Source organism: Mya arenaria, chromosome 10 (genome assembly GCF_026914265.1).
Source record: "Mya arenaria isolate MELC-2E11 chromosome 10, ASM2691426v1".
NCBI classification, from domain to species: Eukaryota; Metazoa; Mollusca; class Bivalvia; order Myida; family Myidae; genus Mya; species Mya arenaria.
In genome coordinates, this window is record NC_069131.1 from 6,372,805 (window position 1) to 6,392,638 (window position 19,834).

Genomic DNA, 19,834 nt, shown 5'->3' on the forward strand with positions numbered 1-19,834 from the left:
ACACAATTAGCCATACAAAGAAATCTTAGACTTAAACAATACAAAAACATTAATATAATATATAAGCTAATACAGGGGACATCGATCGTATAAACATCATACGATCGGGTGTGTATGCAATGTGTATGTGTGTGTGTGTGTGTGTGTGTGCGTGCGTGCGTGCGTGCGTGCGTGCGTGCGTGTGTACATGCGTGCGTGCGTGCGTGTGTGTTTGCGTGAGTGCGCGTGTGTGCGTGTGAGCGAGTGTATGTGCTTGTGAGCGAGTGTATGTGCGTGTGCATGTGTGTGAGCATTATTGTCTCAGAATATATGTATATCCTATCAAAATACATAGATATGTTGTATATTTTGAGAATTTAAAACTGTACTGATATATATATATGAAAAATAAATGAGATAAAATAATATCTGAGGTCAAACAAATGTGTAGTGTTTTCAACTTCCTTAAAAAAGGGTACTACAATATAAAATATCGATTTGCACCAAAGGAGATCTCTGCAAACCCTTTAGAAAAATATCGTCACATTGTAGTATTAACTCAAATCGTGCATCTGCCTTTTTAAGCCTGTGCTTGTATGTACCTTTTTTGCGACAAAATGTGCCGCACAATTATGATATATCTAAACACTGATACATCCGATATTGTATTAAAAGACGTTTTCACGAAATGGTTTAAACCAATGCAGATGGTGAATGCCTCCATGAAGGCAAAATGGCGTTTAATGGCGTTGCAAAAATGCGACAAATGGCGGGGAATCTATTCATTGCAATATTATTTCTTATTATCGCCCAATCACTTTACGCATTTCCCCGCCACTTGGCACATTTCCACCCCAGTACTTGACACCTTTGAGCCTATGGCGTGAAAAAGGACAAACATCAGCGACCATAAAATCAACTTCTAAACATCAACGACTAAAAGCACTTCGCGATTCTATTAAAGAAATTTATGTTTTAAAATGCGGATAAGAAGACAATATAATTTCACAAATAACACATGTATCATTAAGGCTTATTAACACCATATCATTTGTTTCGAATCGCCAGCATATTTTTTGTCTTTTAAACATTAAGACACCACGAAGTGTTTGTCTTGTATGTTTGTAATCCCGTGAAAACACCTTTCAGATTGTACCGATTATATGCTGGGTCACCATCCATAACAACAAACGGGACGTTGAAACGCATAGATAAATGATGGATAAAACATATTCAAATTATATAATTGGTTTGGCCAAATCATCATTTACGTTTAGTTCAATCCATATTTATATCATGCCATGCCGACAAGATCTAAGTTGATAAACGTGTTAACATTTAAAGCCCTAAGTTGACAAAAAATCGCCATAGCAAGAACTGACCATACTATAATAGTATTGACTATCTCACAATTTCTAGAACAATTATTACCGGATATGTCAAAGCAATCAAAGACATTTAATAAGTAGTCTAGTTAATGCACTGTATAAAGGCGTAACAGAGTTAGAGAATAACAATAAACAAAGTTAAAATAGGCATTCGGCTGAACTAATGTTTTAAATTGGTTATATAAAGCATAATATTTAAGCGTAGTATCAATAAAACCAAAAACAATATAGAAATTGATTTTTACCTGAAAATAACATAAGTCTCGCTATTACTTCAAGCTAAACATAATTTTGTATTTCTTTTTAATTCCATTCTCTTTTCTCAATGCGACACAGGTAAGGTTTGGGCCGGATTGAGAATTCAAGGTCGAAATTCTCCAGGTGTCGAGGATCATAGTCCCGCAGTGGCTGGTCCTTGGAAGGACAGAATCTCCAGTTGCGTAGCAGGGTGGCCACGAACAGGAAATAGCGAGCGCGAGCAAACGGTTCCCCTGGACAAGAGCGCTTGCCAATTCCGAATGGCATCCAACTGACAAAGGGAATAAATTAAACCGGAGTTGAAACTTCGACATACGTCTACAAATTTTATTGTTGTTGGACATATAGATGCACAATTTAACTCAGTGTGCGTGGTTTATATTGTCCAGAATTATTCTAAAGAAAAGAAATTTAAACAACGCCTAAGTTGATATTTTAATCAGAAACCTCAGTTTATTTGTAATAACATTACTCATGCAAAACATGTGTATGTAGGTACATTTTCGGACTTACTATCTAACTGGAGCATATACCTTCTAAAATGCCTCGTCGCAAATAAGCATTCTTTGGGCGAACGTACTTTATTCTACACGGACGATTCCTGGAAACCCGATCTTCAGACAAACGTACCTTATTCTATACGGGAGGTCACGGGATACCCGATCTTCTGACAAACGTACATTGTTCTATACGGGAGGTCATGGGATACCAGATCTTCTAACAAACGTACATTGTTCTATACGGGAGGTCACGGGATACCCGATCTTCTGACAAACGTACATTGTTCTATACGGGAGGTCACGGGAAACCAGATCTTCAGACAAACGTTCCTTGTTCTATACGGATAGTCCAGTGGTACCAGATCTTTAGACAAACGTACCTTGTTCTATATGGGAGGTCACGGGAGACCCGATCTTTAGACAAACGTACCTTGATCTATACGGGAGGTCACGGGAGACCCGATCTTTAGACAAACGTACCTTGTTCTATACGGGCGGTCACGGGTTACCAGATCTTTAGAAAAACGTACCTTGTTCTATACGGGAGGTCACGGGAGACCCGATCTTTAGACAAACGTACCTTGATCTATACGGGAGGTCACGGGAGACCCGATCTTTAGACAAACGTACCTTGTTCTATACGGGCGGTCACGGGTTACCAGATCTTTAGAAAAACGTACCTTGTTCTGTACGGAAGGTCACGGGGTACCAGATCTTTAGACAAACGTACCTTGATCTATACGGGAGGTCACGGGAGACCCGATCTTTAGACAAACGTACCTTGTTCTATACGGGCGGTCACGGGTTACCAGATCTTTAGAAAAACGTACCTTGTTCTATACGGATAGTCCAGTGGTATCAGATCTTTAGATAAAAGTACCTTGTTCTATACGGGAGGTCAAGGGATACCAGATCTTTAGACAAACGTACCTTGTTCTATACGGGAGGTCAAGGGAGACCCGATCTTTAGAAAAACGTACCTTGTTCTATACGGATAGTCCAGTGGTACCAGATCTTTAGATAAAAGTACCTTGTTCTATACGGGAGGTCAAGGGATACCAGATCTTTAGACAAACGTACCTTGTTCTATACGGGAGGTCACGGGTTACCCGATCTTAAGACAAACGTACCTTGTTCTATACGGGAGGTCACGGGGTACCAGATCTTAAGATAAAAGTACCTTGTTCTATACGGGAGGTCACGGGTTACCCGATCTTTAGACAAACGTACCTTGTTCTATACGGGAGGTCACGGGGTACCAGATCTTTAGACAAACGTACCTTGTTCTATACGGGAGGTCACGGGATAACCGATCTTTAGACAAACGTACCTTGTTCTATACGGGAGGTCACGGGGTACCCGATCTTTAGACAAACGTACCTTGTTCTATACGGGAGGTCACGGGTTATCTGATCTTAAAATAAAAGTACCTTATTCTATACGGATGGTCCAGAGGTACCAGATCTTTAGACAAACGAACCTTGTTCTTTACAGGAGGTCAAGGGTTACCCGATCTTTACACAAACGTACCTTGTTCTATACGGGAGGGCCCTTGGTACCATACTTTCAGACAAACGTACTTTCTCTATACAGGTGGTCCCTGGATACCCGATCTTCAGACAAATGTTCCTTTCTCTATACAGGTGGTCCCTGGATACCCGATCTTCAGACAAACGTACCTTGTTCTATACGGGTGGTCCTTGGATACCCGATCGTTAGAAAAACGTACCTTGTTCTATACGTGTGATCAGGTGGTACCAGATTTTTAGATAAAAGTACCTTGTTCTATACAGGAGGTCACGGGGTACCAGATCTTTAGAAAAACGTGCATTGTTCTATACGGAAGGTCACGGGGTACCAGATCATTAGACCAACGTACCTTGTTCTATACGGGAGGTCACGGGATACCCGATCTTTAGAAAAACGTACCTTGCTCTTTACTGGAGGACACGGGTTACCAGATCTTAAGACAAACATACCTTTTTCTGTACAGGAGGTCACGGGGTACCAGATCTTAAGACAAACATACCTTTTTCTGTACAGGAGGTCACGGGATACCCGATCTTTAGAAAAACGTACCTTGCTCTTTACTGGAGGACACGGGTTACCAGATCTTAAGACAAACATACCTTTTTCTGTACAGGAGGTCACGGGGTACCAGATCTTAAGACAAACATACCTTTTTCTGTACAGGAGGTCACGGATACCAGATCTTTAGATAAAAGTACCTTGTTCTATACAGGAGGTCACGGGATACCCGATCTTTAGACAAACGTACCTTGTTCTATACGGAAGGTCACGGGTTCCAGATAGTTAGACAAACGTACCTTGTTCTATACGGGAGGTCACGGGATACCAGATAGTTAGACAAACGTACCTTGTTCTATACAGGAGGTCACGGGATACCCGATCTTTAGACAAACGTACCTTGTTCTATACGGAAGGTCACGGGTTACCACATCTTTAGACAAACGTACCTTGTTCTATACGGGAGGTCACGGGTTACCCGATCTTTAGACAAACGTACCTTGTTCTATACGGGAGGTCACGGGTTACCCGATCTTAAGACAAACATACCTTGTTCTGTACGGGAGGTCACGGGATACCCGATCTTTAGAAAAACGTACCTTGCTCTTTACCGTAGGACACGGGTTACCAGATCTTAAGACAAACATACCTTGTTCTGTACTGGAGGTCACGGGTTACCAGATCTTTAGACAAACGTACCTTGTTCTATACGGGAGGTCACGGGTTACCAGATCTTTAGACAAACGTACCTTGTTCTATACTGGAGGTCACGGGTTACCAGATCTTTAGACAAACGTACCTTGTTCTATACGGGAGGTCACGGGTTACCAGATCTTTAGACAAACGTACCTTGTTCTATACGGGAGGTCACGGGTTACCAGATCTTTAGACAAACGTACCTTGTTCTATACGGGAGGTCACGGGTTACCAGATCTTTAGACAAACGTACCTTGTTCTATACGGTAGGTCACGGGTTACCAGATCTTTAGACAAAAGTACCTTATTTTTTACGGATTGTCCAGTGGTACCAGATCTTTAGACAAACGTACCTTGTTCTATACGGGAGGTCACGTGTTACCAGATCTTTAGACAAACGTACCTTGTTCTATACAGGAGGTCACGGGATACCCGATCTTTAGACAAACGTACCTTGTTCTATACAGGAGGTCACGGGTTACCAGATCTTTAGACAAACGTACCTTGTTCTATACGGGAGGTCACGGGTTACCAGATCTTTAGACAAACGTACCTTGTTCTATACGGGAGGTGTCGGGTTACCCGATCTTTAGACAAACGTACCTTGTTCTATACGGGAGGTCACGGGTTACCAGATCTTTAGATAAAAGTATCTTTTTCTATACGGGAGGTCACGGGAGTCCGATCTTTAGATAAAAGTCCCTTGTTCTATACGGGAGGTCACGGGATACCCGATCTTTAGACAAACGTACCTTGTTCTATACGGGAGGTCACAGGGTACCAGATATTTAGATAAAAGTACCTTGTTCTATACGGGAGGTCACGGGGTACCAGATCTTTAGATAAAAGTATCTTTTTCTATACGGGAGGTCACGGGAGTCCGATCTTTAGATAAAAGTCCCTTGTTCTATACGGGGGGTCACGGGATACCCGATCTTTAGACAAACGTACCTTGTTCTATACGGGAGGTCACGGGTTACCAGATCTTTAGACAAACGTACCTTGTTCTTTACGGGAGGTCACAGGTTACCCGATCTTTAGACAAACGTACCTTGTTCTATATGGGAGGTCACGGGATACCCGATCTTGAGACAAACGTACCTTGTTCTATACGGGAGGTCACGGGTTACCAGCTCTTTAGATAAAAGTACCTTGTTCTATACGGGAGGTCACGGGTTACCAGATCTTTAGATAAAAGTACCTTGTTCTATACGGGGGGTTACGGGATACCCGATCTTTAGACAAACGTACCTTGTTCTATACGGGAGGTCACGGGATACCAGATCTTTAGATAAAAGTACCTTGTTCTATACGGGGGGTCACGGGATACCCGATCTTTAGACAAACGTACCTTGTTCTATACGGGAGGTCACGGGGTACCAGATCTTTAGATAAAAGTACCTTGTTCTATACGGGAGGTCACGGGATAACCGATCTTTAGACAAACGTACCTTGTTCTATACGGGGGGTCACGGGATACCCGATATTTAGACAAACGTACCTTGTTCTATACGGGAGGTCACGGGGTACCAGATCTTTAGATAAAAGTACCTTGTTCTATACGGGAGGTCACGGGGTACCAGATCTTTAGATAAAAGTATCTTTTTTCTATACGGGAGGTCACGGGAGTCCGATCTTTAGATAAAAGTCCCTTGTTCTTTACGGGAGGTCACGGGATACCCGATCTTTAGACAAACGTACCTTGTTCTATACGGGAGGTCACAGGGTACCAGATCTTTAGATAAACGTACCTTGTTCTATACGGGAAGTCACGGGATACCCGATCTTTAGACAAACGTACCTTGTTCTATACGGGAGGTCACGGGATACCCGATCTTTAAACAAACGTACCTTGTTCTATACGGGAGGTCACGGGATACCCGATCTTTAGACAAACGTACCTTGTTCTATACGGGAGGTCACGGGCTACCAGATCTTTAGATAAAAGTACCTTGTTCTATACGGGGGTCACGGGTTACGCGATTTTTAGACAAACGTGCCTTGTTCAATACGGGAGGTCACGGGTTATCCGATCGTTAGACAATCGTACCATGTTCTGTACGGATGGTCCAGTGGTACCAGATCTTTAGACTAACGAACCTTGTCCTTTACGGGAGGTCACAGGGTTACCCGATCTTTAGACAAACGTACCTTGTTCTTTACGGGAGGTCACGGGTTACCAGATCTTCAGACAAACATACTGTCTTTGTAAAATTGAGTAAGTAAACAACACGTCGTGTCAGGTTAGATCCTTTTACTCAACAATCATATATACCAATCAACGGAAGTGACGTCGACGTTAAGTCCATACGCCGCGACGTCACGTTACGTCCGTTCGCGCGTAATGTTATACAAATACAATTCATGACACTCCGGGGCGGCGAATGATATTAGTCTCTTGCACTGACGGTGTCACACATCACTTCTAGTGTGATGTCCATTTTGTGTCCGAATCCGCGCTGCACGAACCAACCCATCGTTTCCGGTAATGGTCTCCTCAACAACTGCTAGTTTCCATGAGGACCTCGGTGTCTCGTTGTGGACCTGGACAACGTCGCCAACATTGATCGTCTGCTGGTTTTTGCCGGAAACAAGTGACGTTTGTTAGTGGACGGTCATTGATAACGGCCTCCACTTCTGTGATGATAATGGATAACGTCTCGAAGTTCACATACGATCGACCGAGTACCTTCTTGACGGCGGTTTTGGTCAACCCAATCAGGCGCTCCCACCATCCTCCGTACCACGGAGCACCTTTTACGATAAAGCGCCATTCTGTTCCTTTGTTGTTGAGCTCTTCCTGTACTGCATTTGATTGCATGCGTTCACGGTGATTCGCTGCTCCTATATGTGTAATAGCATTGTCTGATATCATTAAACGTGGAAGGGACTTCCGGCTGCAGAATCGACGAAACGCTTGCAGAAATGTTTCTGTTGTGAGATCCGGCACTAGTTCAAGGTGTACAGCTCGAGTCGATGCACATGTAAACAAACATATGTACGCTTTCTTTTCATGTCCGTCTTTATTGCGTACATACAACGCACCAGTAAAGTCTACACCAGTTACTGTTAATGGTTCCGCGTCCTCTACTCGTTTTTTCGGTAACGGTGGTGGATCAGGCGCATGGTAGGAGTTGCCGTTAACTCGTCTGCATATAACGCAGGCCCGTAACACGGACAGCACGCAACGTCGGATAACCGGTATCCAGTATTTCTGTCTGAGGTATGTAATGGTTGAACTTGACCCAGAATGAAGTAACCTCTCGTGGGCATCGATTACAACCAAACGTGTGAATGGGTGTTTCTGAGGAAGTAGGTATGGAAACTTGGTGTTTTCTGATAGAGGCGCATTGTGAATACGCCCACCACAACGAATGAAGCCGGTGGCATCTAGGAACAGTCTCAACTGCTTAACCAATGGAAGGCGATTTGACTTCAGATGCTTGATTTCCTCACCATACGTATTTTGTTGACAACTTCTGAGCCATAATTCTTCTGTCTCTTTAAGCTCACTCGCTGTCAGGTGTTCTAGTCTTCTGGCTGAAACTTCAAGTCTGCAGTTTTGTGCAAACCGTAATACGTAGTCGGTGACGCGTAAAAGCTTCCCGAGAGTGCTGTATCTGGTCACATCGATGATAGTATGGATTCCTGTCATGGTGTTTCTCGAAGATTCTGACGATGACTGTGGCTCAGGCTCGTCACAGTGGTCTGTCCCTGTAATGCACACGGCCACTTGTCTGTTTCGTCTATCCATTGTGGTCCTTTAAACCACAGTGTGTTGTCACTGAACTGTACAGCCGATATACCACGTGTCAATAAGTCCGCTGGATTTTCTTTTGTAGGACAATACCTCCACTTCCGGTTGTCCGTCAGTTGATGGATTTCTTCCACACGATTTCTCACAAAACGTGGTAATGACTTCATTGATTGTAACCAATGTAATGTTATTTGGATGTCTGACCACAGTTCCATCTTGAAAATGTTGAGTTGTTGTTGCACGTGTCTACCGAGTCGCGCACCGATCACTGCGGCCATTAACTCTAACCGAGGTAGGGTAAGTTTCTTTAATGGTGAAACGCGGGACTTTGCCATTACTAGCGCTGATTGGTTGACTCTGCAGATGTATACAGCTGCGCCATATGACGCCATACTAGCGTCTGAAAACACGTGCAATATTGTTTCGTCTGCTGCGTTGACGGTGTCGTCTGCTTCAAAGTTGAATAGGCATCTGTTGAATGAAGAGGATGAAGCACTGTTCATGTCTCGCGCTATTTCCTCCCATTTCTGTTGTAGCTCGTGTGGAAGTGGTGAGTCCCAGGCATATTTCTTCTCCCACAATTCTTGTAATATGATCTTAGCTCGAATGGTGACTGGGATGAAGAGTCCAAGCGGATCATACATTCTGGATGTGTGCTGCAAAATGGTACGCTTTTTAACAATATCAGCCACAGGAATCAACCTCTCTGGAAACGATATAGTGTCCTTGACTGCGTCCCATCGCATACCAAGAACTTTCGAAGCTCCATCGTTGTCAAGTACATGGTCAACTTTGGCCATTTCACGCACGATACTGCTGTTGGAATTCCAGGAGCGTAGGTTGAAATTGGCGGCAGACATCAATGCACGTGTATCTCTGAAGAAGTCAACGACGTCTCGTTCCTGCGAAAAGCTAGATATTATGTTATCAACATAGATATCTCTCAGTAAGTGGTTACTCACCCAGTTGCCACTGTTGTTTTCTAGATGCTTGATGATGGTTGCGCACAGGATGAATGGAGAACACGTAGCCCCAGACAGCACTGCCTTGAACCTGTATGTGGTCAGCGGGGAGTCGGGGTCACTTGGGTCACTCAGCCATAGAAATCTCGTGACGTCCCAGTCTTTCTCGTCCAGCGAAACGTGAAGAAATGCCTTCTCGATGTCTGTTGTAATCGCATATCTATTCAACCGGAAACGCATAATTATACCGGCTAAGCCGTTCAGTTCCGGCGGTGTTGATTGTAGGCAGTCATTTAGGCTAGGCTTATCAGCAGATTGACGACAACTGCAATCGTATACAATACGTACTGGGGTGGTGACTGAGTCCTTTTTAACTCCATGGTGTGGAATGTAATGAATGTGATGATCGTTTTTAACGTTTGTATCCACCTCTTCAATAAATCCCCGATCTCTTTGTTTACGAATAATTTCACCGTATTTTTGCAACATGAATGGTTCTTTTTGCAACCGCTTGATCAAGTTTTCTGTACGTCTCACGCTAACGTCATAATTGGTCGGCAACGGCAGATGGTCATCTTTCCATGGAAGCTTGGCGATGTAGCGACCCACGTCATATGTTATGTTAGATTCCATGTAAGTCTTCAGGTTTCAGGAACCGGAAGTATCGTCTCCTTCCGGTGTGATTCCGATGGACTCAAACTTCCAAAAGCGCTCCAAGTCCAGGGTCGTCGGCGGAGTGGTGATGTCATTCAACATGTACTGAGCGGATGGTTGTTGTGTTTTGCCGGGTAACGGACCGGAAAGCAGATATCCAATTTTCGACTTCACGGCAGTAGGTCCGTTGCCCCTGACGACATGATTCAACACTATTTTCCAGTATGAATCCGCACCAATCAGAAATGAAATGTCAAAACTTTCAGCATCAGTCACTGGGTGTGCGAACTTAAGTCCCCGGAGATAACTCAATGACTTCACTTCCTTTTGAATGTTTGATAACGGCACTGCAATAGATGGGACTATCAAAACATCGATTTCGATTTTCTCATGTCTATCTGTAAGAAGATTCACTGTCGCCGTAGCCATTTGTCGCACGTTCTGTGTACTGTCGCCGAAGGAAACTAAGTGGATTGTCTCAATTCCCGCCTGTCTTAGTTTGAGTTTAATTGCCAATTTTTCAGTAATAAATGACTTCTGTGCCCCTTCGTCAAACAAAATGTTGGCATATGTTGTATATTGTTCGGAACTCACGCTAGCAATGGCAGTTTCGAGAAGAACATTTGGACGGTGTTGTGTCGTTGAGTGCAGTATGGCAATGTCCGGTTGCCTGTCTGTCTTTGACTGAAACAGAGCTGCTTCGGGATTCAGTTTGCCTATTGTCCTCTGCTGTTCGCATATAGCGGTATGATGCCTTCGCTGACAATTGCGACATCTGAAATTTGACTTGCAGACGGATACTTGATGGTCGTCTGATAAGCAATTGAAACACAATCGTTTACGTTTCACGCATTCAATTCTCTCATCAACATTGGCTTGTCTTTCACAATCTGACGATTTGTCATCTTCATTGCAAAAAGCACATGTCACTCGACTAAGATAATTTGTAACTTGTTTCGATACCTTTCGTTTGTGCGTCTGCTTCCTGTTTGTTCTACCATTTCCGGCAAGGAAGGATGCTGTTGGCATGTGATGTTCCTGGAACACTGGGATTTATCCTTCCTGTAACACGTTGATTTCCGTTCCAATGGCTCGTCTCACTTCCGGTAGCGTCCACGGTCGGTCGCCATGGTCACGGGCCATATTACGTCTCAGCTCTTTCGAAAGTTTGTCTCTGATGATGCGAACCAACAAGTCGCCATATGATTCTTGAGACTGGCCTAAGGACTCGAGGCTTCTGATGAATGTTTCCATTTTATCACGAAAAGTCTGTATGCTGTGCGGAGTATTCTCGGGCTGTGGCAGTTCAAGTAAGGACTGCATATACGAGCTGATAATCTTATGCGTCTGGCCAAAACGTTCTCTTAGTAGCTCAATGGCTTTTGCGTAATTTGCGTTCGTTAATGGGAAACCAGCAATACTTGAGGCAGCGCTTCCATGTAACATTGATCGCAGATAGCTGAATTTTTGAACATTAGACAGGGTGTGGTTCGAATGCACTGATGACTCGTAGCAATCCCAGAAAGTTTGCCATTCGGTTATGTCACCATTGCGGTTATTCGGCAGCGAAAGGTGTGGCAATTTGTGATAAAGCTGTGGCATCACATCTGATGGCGCTGACGGTTCGTTTATCCGTATCGCCTCTACATTTCGATTCTTGTATTCGTCACTCTTGGATAAGTCTGTGTTCTCGTATGCATGTTGTGTTTGTCTACGGTGTGTCAGCAGTTTCAATTCAAGGTCGATAGAGTATTCCTCACTCTCAACAAGCTCCGTCTCCAAGTCAACAATGTCTGCATGACTTACGATTTTCTCACATAAGGCTTTGATGGTTTCCGCCTTCTCCGCTAGAATTTCCAGCAACTTGATGCGCTTGAAATTAGATGATTCCTCCTCAAACTTCAAAAGTAGATTTTCGACAACTTTCCTATGTCCATCTCGCATTGAAGTTAGCTTTGTTAGCTGCATGTTGGCTTGGTCACGGCACCAAAATGACTTTGTAAGACTGAGTAAGTAAACACCACGTCGTGTCTGGTTCGATCCTTTTACTCAACAATCATATATTCTAATCAACGGAAGTGACGTCGACGTTAAGTCCATACGCCGCGACGTCACGTTACGTAAGTTCGCGCGTAATGTTATACAAATAAAATTCATGACACATACGTTGTTCTATACGGGAGGTCACGGGTTACCAGATCTTTACACAAACGTACCTTTTACTTTACGGGAGGTCACGGGAGGTCACGGGTTACCAGATCTTTAGACAAACGTACCTTGTTCAATACGGGAGGTCACGGGTTCCCCGATCTTTAGATAAAAGTACCTTGTTCTATACGGATGGTCCAGTGGTACCAGATCTTAAGACAAACGAACCTTGTTCTTTACGGGAGGTCACGGGTTACCAGATCTTTAGATAAACGTACCTTGTTCTATACGGGAGGTCACAGGTTACCCGATCTTTAGACAAACGTACATTGTTCTTTACGGGATGTCACGGAGTACATGATCTTTAAATAAAAGTACCTTGTTCTATAAGTATGGTCCAGTGGTACCAGATCTTAAGACAAACGTACCTTGTTCTTTACGGGAGGTCACGGGTTACCAGATCTTTAGATAAACGTACCTTGTTCTATACGGGAGGTCACGGGTTACCAGATCTTTAGACAAACGTACCTTGTTCTATACGGGAGGTCACAGGTTACCCGATCTTTAGACAAACGTACCTTGTTCTTTACGGGATGTCACGGAGTACCAGATCTTTAAATAAAAGTACCTTGTTCTATACTGATGGTCACGGGTTACTAGATCTTTAGATAAAAGTACCTTAATTTTTACGGATTGTCCAGTGGTACCAGATCTTTAGACAAACGTACCTTGTTCTATACGGGAGGTCACGGGTTACCAGATCTTTGGATAAACGTACCTTGTTCTTTACGGATTGTCCAGTGGTACCAGATCTTTAGACAAACGTACCTTGTTCTATACGGGAGGTCACGGGTTACCAGATCTTTAGATAAAAGTACCTTGTTCTATACGGGTGGTCACGGGATACCAGTTGACCATTCTCGTCCAAGAAACGTTCCGGTCGAAATTTCCAGGGATCTCCCCAAAGCTTTTCGTCATGATGAAGTTTCCACACGTTCGAAATTATCTATATGAAGCAAATAGCTTAAAGTGATTTTTTGGTTGTATCGAAATGGTTGGATATTTAATAGGTTATCTCGTATGGCGCTAATAACCTGCCCAAATGCGATTGCTAATCGACCTTTGGTAGCCTACAAAACACATATCCTACTTTTAATTGACTGTGTGAATAAATAACCCTTGGGAAAACAGTACACAAAGATTGTAGCGTGTGTTCGATGTTCTTTTAATAATAGTGATACGTTAATGTAAATGAAATATTTTTCAACAAAATATATCAATGCAAAGAGAACTTACAATTGTTCCTTCCTTTATGGTATACCCTTTATATTTTACATCCTTACTGGACAATCGGGCTACTAGTGTAGGGTTAACGAGCAGCAAACGGTGGGTCTCTAACTCCAGAGCTTCTATGAGGGGGCACTTAACTTTATCCCTACTTGTGATTTCTTCGCCCTGTTTCGCAACTGCCTGCAGTTCCTTGGCCAGGCGGTCTTGGAACTCCGGGTGGTGGAGAAGGAGGAACATGGTGGAACTGAGAAGTGACCAAGTCGTGATGATTCCTTGGTAGAAGAAGTTTGTTTTTTGTATAGAAATGTCAATTCAAGATATGACAGATCATAAGTCAAATCCAGTAGTAAATTAATTTTATGTCAAGCAAAGAATGCTCTCTATCAATCCAGGGACACCAGACAACAATGTCAGCTATTCTTGTTTTGTTGGTTCGAACAAGTGTGAGGCTAAACTTTGCCTGTTTTGCTCTGTGATTTTGCAATCCGTTTCAAAAATGTACATCCACATTTCTTCAAGATTAATATTTTGCCAATTGCCTAAACTCGTGTGTGTTTGTTTAAGATTTTGATTGACTTTTGATGGTTTAATATGTTTTATGAGTGCCCATTAATAAGATCGCAAGAATAGTTGACCAAAAGCGTGAACTGCAGTGCATACAACTTCCTTTGGTGGAATTCTATTATATTCTAATTCAGGAGAAATAATGCATACAAACATGTGTAAATATCTCCCTGTGATTATGGTAGTCCTATCAACAAATAATTCCATTCGATTTGTTGAAGGTCCAATTGCAATGTTGTAGGCAGGATGTGTGTCTTAAACGCATTTTTGTTATAAGCGCTAATATATTTAGGGTACAGAATATTTTTATTGGTAAGCCTTTTATTGTTATATTTTATAAACACAAGCCAATCTTAACCTGCTATGACCACTTCTAATATGTTAGATATAACTCGTTCATCAGTCAGCACCACGTCACCGTCCGCCTTCTCCGCCTCCTGAGCGTCAAACAATGTGTCGCAGATTCCACGTGGTTTTCCAGGAATGTGTGTCTTCTATTTAAGTAATAGCAAAAACCAGGGTCAATCGATTGTTTTGTTATATACAGCTTTATGCTTGGGACACAAACAGTTCTGCAACAATCAGCACGTATAATCAATCGTTCTAAAATTGGGTTGATCTCATAGAAAAAGAGATAGTAAAATTTTATCTCAACTGTTGTTATATATATATATATAAAGCGTACTGTTTTGGGGGAAATATTTCCTAAGATGAATTTATGTCATAAAAATGGTATTTTGTTTACACAGTTGTAATAGACATCATATTCGTAGGCTTATATGAAATCACATTTGTTTTAAGAAATTCACCGTCAGGATAAAATACGACAATATATCACCAAACGAAGAACCAAAACTAAAGAAACAAGATATATGTTTTCATATTGTAATACATGTGCAAATCAAATGCTATTCATAAACCTTTATAAATATATCAGAACAATTTGTAGGAATACCTTTTGGGATACATAGTAGTTTTTGATGATTTTTGCCTTGCCGTCGTTAAGACGCTGCCACATGCGACTGTACGGTCCGGGCAGGAAGCGGAGGACAGGAAGGGCGGTTAGAAGGGCGTTTCGAGCATTGGCTAAGAAGTAGCTATTTGTGTCAATGATTTTCCAGAACATGTCCTCATCTTTGTCCCCTTCTGGTATCGCCTCGCCAGATAACTGTTCAGGTAAATGGCTAATGCATTTGTTTAGAATATACATCATTGTGTGCTTATAGACATATCCAAGAATGCTTCATACTCAATTAATTGACATGGAGTTACACCAACAAGCCAAAAAGCGTATAACCTTACAAACCTTCGAGTTAACCCCCCTCCCCCCCCCCCCCCATCAAACACTGTTTTATTGACCGTCTGAATGCAATTATCCGAACGTCAAGGAATATAATTTGACGCACATGTAGTCTATGTACTATGCTGTGAATAGGTCATGTCCCTGTACTTTTATACAGGCTTTGTAGTTCCAATTGAACAACTCACGATTAGTTTGTGATATCGATATCGCGGTATAATGTTGAAACCAAAACAATTGAAAAGAAAAAAAACCAACAGAAAATCTTAAACATCCATCAGACGAACCGTCAATATACACCCCAAGCATCCATACAACGATCTTTCAATATACAATCGGATACATTACGGAAAACATCACAAGGATACAATGAAAAGGACAAAGACAAGTGCTCTAAATAAAATTCATATAATGACAAGCGTACTAATTAAATATTCATATAATGACAAGCGCTCTAATTAAATATTTATTTAATGACAAGCGCTCTTATTAAAAATTCATATAATGACAAGCGCTCTAATTAAAAATTCATATAATGACAAGCGATCTAATTAAAAACTCATATAATGAGAAGCGATCTAATTAAACATTCATATAATGACAAGCGCTCTAATTAAAATTTCATATAATGACAAGCACTCTAATTCAAAATTCATATAATGACCCAGATTAGAGGCATAAACGACACATCGTAAAAAGCACCATGAAAAAGTTACACACAGGAAACGACCACTAAGCGTTGCAGAGATTAAATAGCATTTTGGTCAGATTACAATACAAAAGGACAAGGTCAATCAAGGAGGAAGAGGACAAGAACATGTCTTTACACTTGGTTACCGTTCAACATAAACAAAAATAAGACATACCTTTAAAATAGATAAACGGCGATCAATTTGCAAACAAGGTCATGAAGAGTGTATTAGAAAGCAGTATGACCTTAACAGGTGCATTTTGATTCATTTGAATATCAAAGTGTTTTCAGTATTTTGAGGTCGAGATAAGTTTAATTTTTACACACATTTCTTACTCCATAATATATAATATACAATACAAGTTTTTATGGTCAAGGGAAATCTTTGCAGAATTACGTAGACAGTAAGGCAATCGCAATGGCATTTATATGACATATCAGAATAATGAAAGGCATTGCAGTTGTCTTGCTAATTTATATACCATACTGTTTACTTTTAGAAGTTCCTTGATAAACATACATAGTTTTTTATATAAAGGATGTAAGCACTGTGCTGTTTGTGATCTTTTGTTTTTGTGTTCTATGTCTTTGGCGTTTACCCAGTGCCATTAAACCGGGTTTATGTTTAAACTTTTTGCTACTGAACTTGTTTCTGTAGTTTTTCACATAAGTATGGGTTCAACAGAAACTGAGACCAATAATAATAATAATCCTACTGCTAGGCATAAGGTACTATTCGGAACGGATTAATCTTCAATATGTAATTTATTGTTAATAATATCACGGATAATATCTGGTTTTTGCAAAGTTATATTTAGGGAGGTCACTCTCAAAACGATCTGTGATTGTTAGTCGATCTATTTTCACTTTGTTTACAATTCAGAACACAGTGGATTTTAAATTTGATTGGTATTTTTGAAAAAAATGCTTTTTGTTTTGGATTTATTTCTGAAATTTGTGAATTACAAAGGCTAATTTTTTGAAAAAATAGCAGGGTTCTTGTTTCCTATAAATAATTTACCATTTTCAAATAAGAAGCATTCGTCACAGAACTGGCAATAACGCGAGGCTAGCAAGGGGATGATAACTATCTATTGACGATATATAACTATCTATTGACAATGTATAACTGAAAACAAGTTATGTTTAAAAAATAATTTAAGTGATTGCACTTTAATAGTACATTTCGTGTGTTTTCACAGACATCTATTGCCTAAGTAGGAAGACAAGACATTAATATATATTAAACAAACGGCCAATCATCGTTATCAATCACTGTGCAAGTCGTAACAATTTTTGCAAGGGAAGACGGAAAAGTAAAACAATTCGAACAGCTCGGACAAAGTAAAACAAATTTTCGAACTTTTAGATTAAAATTACCTACTATCAATGCCTTTGTGTACTGGTTTATGAATAATACCTTTAAATGTAATATGATATCAGATAACTCACATTTAGCCAAATGTAAGACGCAACCATAATTAACCCATTTTAGAAACATCACAGCTACTGAACCTCTTAACAATATCAGATTTTATCTGATTATTTTTGAAAATTGAACCAGAGCAGATATGAAGAGCCACAAATGATGAACTTAATCAATTGATTTGATAACATGGAAGTCAATGCATTATAGGTGTTTATATTATCAATCTTTCACTTAAATACTTGAAGTTATTACTTAATTAGCTAAGACAAACAAGAAAATAAACTTATGGAGTGAATGGATAAATTGTCAATAATCAATATTTTATTGAGTTAGAATTTAATGTGAGTAAATGTACTTAGAGCCCGTGAAGCGGTTAACCATATTACAATATAGATTCAACGTATTTGAAGTGCATTGTCAATTTGATTTGGACTATTGCATGACTTTTATGGTAGTTGCAACACGGTTACGTCCCTTCGCCCTTGAGTACGTAAACCGACCCACAAAAAGGTAGCTGTTAGATATCTCCATTTAGCTTAGCATTATTATATTTTAAAGAATGACTTAATCATCACTCCTTATGACAACAACACTATAACCCAATTGTTCAGAACGTTGTTAGGTTAATATTGAGAGTAACGGCATCGTTCTTAACTATTGGCTTATAAGGTGAAATATTATTATGATGTGCTAATATATTTAAGCAAAACACGTACAGCTAAAACAGCTCAAATCGTGTAAAGAAATTTGCAGAGCATGCTCGTTATCAGTGAAACTTCCAGAACAACAATATTAAAAATTAACGACGATAACACTAACAAAGTTGTTAACTTGATCATAGTTCTGAACACTGATGGGTTAAAAGCCAATGGCTTATCGACATAAGCAAAAATAAAAATGATTGTTCCCATGCGTCGTTTTTAACCCAGTTTAATATTTATTATTATTACTGTTTTAATGAAATGGAATGAAAACGTTTTTATCATCTGATGCTAAATGTACTGCCATTTGCAAACCTGATAATGAAGTACTCTTTTTTTCTATATATCGACTGGAATTACGCTCCATTATGTTCGCAATAGCGAACATATGAAGAGCTAATTGATATAAAGAAGTGGCTTTGCCTGTTGTATTTTTGTTCGTTTGCTTTTAAGCTACTGCTATCAAGTTTGGAAGATCAGTATTTATTCCATTAATAACAATCATTAGTAGTTCGCATACTTACTGCAATAGAGACGACATTCGACACCGACCTTTGAATGAGTGCCATCATATCAGCCTCCTCACCGCTCAACCTTATCCGTTCGATCTTCTGAGTTAGATTTCCAAGCTCAGAGAACACGTTTCTCTCGAAAATGTCTCGTCCATCTTCTCCGTAATAATGTAACCCTTTCACCATGTGTTTTCTCATCTTGCTGTGTACATGGCTGTAACCTTCTGGGTAAAAGGCAACACTCTGGCTGCCATAATAACCATACTCGCCCCAAAAGGTCGGGCCACGGTCGTTTGTAAAGACTCTTAGATGCTTATCCGTGATAACTTCTCTCATAACCTTCTCCGAGTTTAAAATCAAGTGATCGATACCAAACAGATTCACCAGAAAAAAGTCTCCATATTCTTTCGCCAGTTCATCAAACTTCTGGAGTAAATTACTTGAATTAAACTCCAGACCTTTCCCTACGATTGGAAGACCTTTTGGTCCGGGTACTTTCTTTACTCGAGATTTAGATCTTTTGAATATCCAGTATGCTGACAATACAAGGATGAAGGCGTATAACACAAACATCTTGTTTAAGCTGTTGAAGGTAAATGATAACGCTATGCAATCGTTCGTTAAAGCTTGGTATAGTGATGAATCACGAGATTTGTTCAACACCGTGAAAAACATTAGAGACTGTACACTAACTCAGAGTAGAATCGAAGTATTTCGATTTTTGAAGATCTTGATTAAAATCGGGTCTTCTTGCTCTCTCCTGTTATATCGATGGAGCAAGGGTGTAACACCCTGTTATATTTATTTAATCCGTTTGTCTGAAGATTTCGGTTTAAACAGTATTTATTTCAAAAGATTATCATAATGATACACAGAGTTATAGCATAATCAATGTTTTTACGGCATAGTTGTATTTCCTGATGAGGTTGATATTAAGTGTGGCCCAAAAGTAACCCTTGTTGTATATCTAGAAATAC

At 40.7% G+C, this 19,834-nt stretch overlaps 1 protein-coding gene across 1 annotated transcript; it reads right to left on the bottom strand.

Moving 5' to 3' along the window:
- Nucleotides 1-1,670: 1,670 nt before the first annotated feature.
- Nucleotides 1,671-19,430, bottom strand: LOC128206018 (cytochrome P450 2C31-like). Its single transcript, XM_052908139.1, has 6 exons — nt 18,870-19,430; nt 15,180-15,392; nt 14,583-14,718; nt 13,667-13,932; nt 13,249-13,376; nt 1,671-1,896 (listed from the first exon to the last, which is right to left on the bottom strand). Exons 1-6 carry the CDS (start codon nt 19,428-19,430, stop codon nt 1,671-1,673), a joined length of 1,530 nt encoding a protein of 509 aa, XP_052764099.1.
- Nucleotides 19,431-19,834: the final 404 nt, after the last annotated feature.